The sequence below is a fragment of the Berghia stephanieae genome, chromosome 7 (assembly GCF_034508935.2).
Source record: "Berghia stephanieae isolate SIO BIC M18660-M18661 chromosome 7, UCSD_Bste_1.3, whole genome shotgun sequence".
Taxonomy (NCBI): domain Eukaryota; kingdom Metazoa; phylum Mollusca; class Gastropoda; order Nudibranchia; family Aeolidiidae; genus Berghia; species Berghia stephanieae.
Genome location: NC_088366.1, coordinates 61,631,083 through 61,638,159, shown reverse-complemented (window position 1 = coordinate 61,638,159; position 7,077 = coordinate 61,631,083). Strand labels below are relative to the sequence as shown.

General features: G+C 37.6%; 1 protein-coding gene across 1 annotated transcript in view; it reads left to right on the top strand.

Annotated features, from left to right (window-relative positions):
• The window catches only part of LOC144977614 (uncharacterized), a gene marked incomplete in the record, with an annotated part of 181,291 nt that extends 175,896 nt beyond the window's left edge, over positions 1–5,395 (top strand). The window contains 1 exon segment of the mRNA XM_078923007.1: positions 1–5,395. This exon segment is cut by the window's left edge and continues 1,760 nt beyond it. Within this exon segment, the coding sequence (XP_078779133.1) occupies positions 1–2,646 (2,646 nt within the window).
• Positions 5,396–7,077: the final 1,682 nt, after the last annotated feature.

Genomic DNA, 7,077 nt, shown 5'->3' with positions numbered 1-7,077 from the left:
GTAAAGAATATCGAGGAAAAAATCACTGATCCGAATCAATGTGTGATCTGTCACCGTGTTCTCAGTTGTAAATCTGCCCTTCAAATGCACTACAGAATACATACTGGTGAACGCCCTTTCAAGTGCAAAATTTGTGGACGCTCTTTCACAACTAAGGGGAATCTAAAAACTCATATGGGTGTGCACCGTGCCAAACCAGCTCTTCGAATGATGCACCAATGCCCAGTGTGTCACAAGCAATTCACAAATGTACTTGTTCTCCAACAGCACATACGCTCACATACAGGCTCCATGCATCACCTGCCTCCAATGCCAATGCTTCCTTCACCAATGGATTGGGGCCATAGACCAATGGGCTTCAGCAGATTCCACCCATACGGCATGCCACACGGCATGCATTCAGATTCCAGATCGCTTGACCTGACCAGGCGGTCGTTATTCTCGAGAATGCCCCTGCACCGTGACCGTTCCCATAGTGCTGATGGTGGAATTCCCAAATTTGAAGATCACCGCTTAATCAAAGAGGATGGCCCGCGGGATCAAAATGGCTACAATAAAAGTGATAGAGAAACCTCATCTGATCGAGGAACAGACTCTGAAAAAGGATCAAGACCATTATCAGCCAGCAATGCTGACATCAAAGACGAAAATCTAGACACATCTGAGAAAGCTTCCTCGAGCAGTTTCTCTCCAAAAATGGAGTTGAGCAAACCAGGAGATTACGAGAATACATTTCTACCTCCTTCGTTTGGTAATGCTCCTTTTGACACACCACTTGCAGCCCTGGAAGAAAGGGTCAAGGCTTTTGATACTCAAATTTCGTCCTTTGAAAAGTTTAGAAATGGCATGGGATTAGGCACGTCCATTTTCCCCAACTCTGTCATGCAAGGCGATCAGGAATTGGATATACAGTCAGACTCGGCCAGCAAACCAAACAGTCCGTATATGAAAGAGGAAAATTTATCATCTAGTGCTATTGAAGATTACGAGACAAAACAAGCATCAGATTACATCAATGAAATGGGAGAGAAAAGCTATCAATGCGACGTATGCGATGTCTTCTTCCCAGACAAACATACACTAAGAGAGCATATGATGACGTCCCACAACATCAAAGATATTCCAGAATCGGCTTTTGACTCTGATGATGAAGGGACGGCGGACGTTGACGGTAAAATGTTCTTTCCAAACAAGTCAATGGAGAACTATTGCGATGAGGACGATGACATGATGATGAACAACGATGAAGAAGAAATGGAACATTTTCAGCATCGGTATGACATAGAAGCTGAAAATTCAGAATTTCAAGAAAATATGGGCGACGATGATAACATGAATGAAAGCGGAATGCATTCAACGTCAAATACTAGTTCTGGTGAGATTAACCGAGATGCAACGCTGTCTGAAACCGATAAACCACCAGCTTCGTCATCAACTCCTCCTCCTGACGACTACAACATCAAAACTGAATTGTCCGACGAGTTTGTCACAAAAACACCTTCACAATCTCAAAATCAACAAAACAGCAATAATCACAATAACAACAATAGCAATAGCGACAATGAAAAGAGAACGCCAACAAATAATAATAATAATCATCTCGATCGTTCCTCAAGCCCTACAAACAACCGTCAAATCGGTCTGAAGCATCAATGTATGACGTGTATGAAACCTTTCTCATCAGCCAGCGCACTCCAGATACACACTAGAACACACACTGGGGACAAACCATTCAAATGCAACGTGTGTGGAAAAGCTTTCACCACTAGGGGGAATCTTAAAGTTCACATGGGCACACATATGTGGAACAACAGTCCTTCTAGGCGAGGGCGACGTATGTCTATAGAGCCTCCTTTCATCATATCCCAAATGAAAGAAAACCCCTTCCTCCCAGCTGGCTTTCCACCGCGACCCCCACACCCACCGCCAGAATTTTTCTACCAATACCATCACCCTCTAATGAACGGGCTTGGCTCAAAGTTGAATAAAATGTCAGCCGCAATGCAAGGCATGGGTCCGGTAGGCATGCCACCTTTGCCCCAAATTCCACCTCATCTCATGCAAGAGTTCAGAATAAAATCTGAATTATCCAAACTTTCCGACCGAGACATCATGTTTCCTCAGAGGACAACTTCATCCTCAACTTCCGACACAACCGAAATTCCAAATTCGTCCCATGACACTAAGTCACGCAGCATCAGCCCAGCGTCCGCTCCACCGATGTCTGGAGAACTTGATCTGAGTATGAAACATGCAGCAATAACTCCAACCTCAACTTCATCTCCTTCCTCACCCCTACAGCAGCATCACCCATCAGCACCGCCATCCTCATCATCGCTGTCCCTCTCCATGCAGCCATCACCCAGTGCTTCATCGGCGGCGTCAAGTACCCCGTCGCCTAGTCATAATAAAGAAAACAGCAGCAACATTGCACTGGACCTTCGTAGTATGAGCACAGCAGCTCCGTGGCTTTGGGGTGCCGCAGCTGCCACCTTGCCCTGCCCTCAGTGTGGACAAATATTTAATTCTCCGGACGCGAGAGAACACCATATCCGCACCCAGCATTTGGGACATTCAGAAAGCTCCACACCCCACCATCTAGGTCAGCCAGAAACTCACCCACCCCCAAAAGCACTTCTTGCTTAGAAAGTCTGCACAAGGGGAGGAGAAGGGTAGTCAATAGTCACGTTTTTGACAAAAAATAAACCTGGGTCCATTTGATGGCCACACAAAACTTCTCTCTACCTTCATGACAACGGGGTTGTGACATTCAATTTACAATAAATAATTCTTTTATCACCAATATCTCATTGTACAATCGTTCTTCGCCCTTTATCGGGGTTTCCCGAAATTGAGCGGTTAACAGGAAGTGACATTGTGTTGTATAAATAGAACATTGGTTCAAGTAACGTCAGCCCGGTTCAGTTTTTTAAAAAAACAGTAAAAGACAATGGGTATTGTAAAAAGTCTTTTTCTTTGACTCTTTCATGGATTACAAACAATTGAAACAATCGACGTCACTGACAAACCATCCTTGCCAAGACTTTTCACAGCATAATATTATTATTATTATTGTCATATCATACAATTTTACATTCAGTGGTTGTGACTTCTATAGTTCTTTTTTCGCCTTTTACTTCTTTTACGCACCATACAGTAAAGCAACGTTTTACCTGCGTAATTAAAAGTTTTACCGTATTTTATTGGTTGTATCGTACATTGCAGAAAATGCTATATATAGAACATTGTGACAATTTTATCCCCAAAATGTTCCTATCCACTCGAGATAACTATAAGAATTATCTGGACAAACATATTTTTTTTCAGAAGTGAAAAGAAAGCACATTCAATACTTGCTATTAGAATGAAACGATTTTAACATGAATACAAAGCCTTGATTCTATCTACTTTGAATTCAAGCTAACATTTTCGTATTTACAACATTTGTTGTTAAACTTTTATTCATGCTCTCACTTTTAAAATTTTGTGTGTGTGCGTGTGTGTGTGTGTGTGTGTGTGTGTGTGTGTGTGTGAGTGTGTCTACATGTTGAATTTGTAACATGGTCTCACAAAATGGAATCACTACTGATTGTTTTGTAACTTGAAGTAGATAGATTTTGACTGTCTAAATAATTGTGCAATGCTACGCTTTCAAATGCCAACTCTCAAAAGGAGAATTTTTAATTTGTTCTTCAAAGTGATCCTAAGCTTCTAGAAATTGTCAACTGTAATAAAGTAATGAACAACATTGAAAATGACAGCTTCCCAAAGAAAGAGCAAAATACCATACACGACAGAAAAGTATTTGGCACGTCATGTCAGCAAATATGCTCTTGGAATGTCTTTGTTTTTATTTCTGGCTGAAGAAGGGTTTTGACCCCGAAAGGTTCAGTGTTCGGTATAAACTTCTTTTCCGAAGATGTTATATATAATTTATGTAATTTATTCATCCTTTGAACGAATTCTATCCATCATCTTCCTTGTTTTTTATTAGGCACTTCTTTAGGCCTTTGTGTAAGAGATTGAGAGTCGGGGCCCTTTAACTATAACTGTAACGTATAAAAAAACCTAATTGTTGAAACGTCACGTCACGTGAAAATATAAACACGCTTGATTTAGACCGTTCCCGTCGTGTTAGTGACGTCACCAATAGCACAATGTTGAATCAAAAACACACACAACTACTTAAATGAAATCAAGTACTTTCAACTTTCATCAATTCTTTTTTTTTTTCTCTTTAAAACTGAATATTATTTGAATTCCTTTTGTATAGTAACAGCCATTCTTACGATGAGCAGTACAAACTGTTTTTTGATTTTGATGGGTTATTTACTTTCTTTGTTGTTGTTGTTTTTGTTTTTTGTTGGGTTTGCTCTCTTTTTGTGTGTGTGTGTGGGGGGGGGGAGTGTTTGATCTTGTTTGTTTGTTTCTTTCTTTCTTTCTTTTGTTTGTGATTTGTTATTATTACTATATAAAAAGCTATTCATCATAGTGAACTACGATTGATATGCTATAATATCACAGCGCAATAATAAACGGATTAATTAAGCCAAGTACTGGATGATATTGTCACACCTGATAGGAATGGAAATTAATAGTATTTTTTAATACACTATGTATCATGTCTGTTAAATCAATTGGCAAGAGAATGGAAGCGAGAGAGAGAGAGAGAGAGAGAGAGAGAGAGAGAGAGAGAGAGAGAGAGATTATCTGTGAAAATTATTCAAAGCAAAGCTTGACTTCAGAGAGAGGGAGAGAGAGAGAGAGAGAGAGAGAGAGAGAGAGAGAGAGAGAGAGAGATGAGGATTTTATCTGTGACAATTATTCAAAGCAAAGCTTGACTTCATAAATTAATATTTATGAGCTAAAACTGCAACTGCAACTATAATGTCTCAATACCCACTTATACTTTTCAATTCTTAACAGTAAAAAGAAAAAAGGATAAATACATTTTGTTACAACCCACGCTGTCTACCTCGCTTGAATCTTCTATTGGCTGTAATGAAATGTTACTTATTATTGCTATCTATCATTAAATGCAGTTATTGCTGTTGTTGTTGTTGTTGACTTTATTTCGTCACAAAGTGACCAGTCATCCTCTACCTCTTTGATGATCCTGTATCTAAATCTTTTGCATTTTGCACACTGATTTCATCTTTTTATCAACATTGGGATTAAGTATAAGATTATATAATATTATACAAATTTTCCGACTATAAATAATATTAATACTATTAATAATACTTTCTATTTCTGTGTCTCAAAATGTTTTAAATATATCCACCTCTATTTCATTATTCTTTAAATGTTCCTCTTTTTTTTCTAAGAATATAATTTTATTCTATGTATCTATCTATGATTAAACAGAAAAATGCATGTTTAAGTCTATACAAAATAGGTGCGTCTCTTTCTTTTTAAAAAAATGCATTGCTTCATGTGTTTCATGTTTTATTAATATATATATATGTATATATATATATATATATATATATATATATATATATATATGTATATATATTTATATATATGTATATATATATGTATATATTTATATATATGTATATATATATATGTATATGTATATATATATATATATATATATATATATATATATATATATATATATATATATATATATATATATATATATATATACATTTCCTCTACATTTTTCCAAGTGCGTGCTATTCTAAGGGCGACTCTTGAAGAGTCACTGTATGTAAGAATTGTATATATATAGAAATTAATCAAATTCATATTATTTCTTGCCAATATGTATTGTTGTAAATGATGACGTTAAAACAGAAGAGCAGATGCCATATAGCAAATTAAATAAACAAACTCACCTTCAGATAGATATCTAGTATGTGTCTAACATTTGATGCAGATATGTGACCCTTCGCCTCAAAACGGTATTAAGTCGAGTTGGTTAAGATGTTGAAAATTGAATTTATAGCCAGAAATATCAGACTTGTGTTGGGTTTATACGATTTATTGATGAGAATGGCAACCATATTTTAGGGTGCGAGTGCCAACAATTTATATTTATGACCAGTTTAACATTAAATTCGGCTTTTAAGCATATGGTTCGTTCCGACATAATACCGTTTTGAGACGATGGGTCACATATGACTTGTGCTGAATAAACAGGATGACGTTGCATGATTTAACGTACGCATACCTAATGCTAATATTATTTAATGTGACCTATTGCCTCATAACCTCAAAACAACAAACAGCAACAAATTGGGCTTTTCATATAGCGCAATATATCCACTAAACGTGCCAAAGGGCTTTACAAGGGGTCCCTGGCCAACAGTAGCAACATTAAACATGTAGGACGAGACATGACGCCAGAGGCATTATTACAATTTTTTTTCGGACAGAGACAACGCTGTTAACGGCCAGATACTCATTTTACACCTGAGACGGTGAGAGAATGTGACTAAAGAGCCTTCTCCAAGGACTCAACTATGCGCCGAGCGAGGCTCGAATCCAGGACCTTCCGATCCGAAAGTGAGTGTCATACCACTCGACCACATAGCCGCTCAATGTTGGGATAAACCAGATGCTTAAAAGTCAGATTTAAGTCAATCTGATCACGGTAATGAAACGACTTATAATAATATATCAACTCTCTTCAATAAAACACACCACCTCAATCCATTGATTGATAAAAAAAAATCTGGACGTTAAATTTGCTTCTTGGCATCAGCTACAATTCGACATTATACCAGTCTGAGGCGGTGGGTTACATATTTTTAAGACGTCAGTCTTGCTTGATTGATCTTATCAAAAATGAATGGAAATGGTGAAATCGTAAATTATTTTATTCTAAGGCGATTTTTGTGATGGATATTCTGCGATATTAAAAGTGATAAAGTATGTGCTGTTATTTGCTGACAAATAAGAGATTGGGGGAGGGGGAGGGGATGGGGGGGGTAAAGAAATTAAATTCGATTATTGATTCTTAAAGATTAATTCAATAATCGGGTGATTGGCCTTTCCCGACGTGTATTTATTTACAGGTCTGGTAACCCAATTCGTTATGGGCTCATTGTTGTAATAAAAAAATAC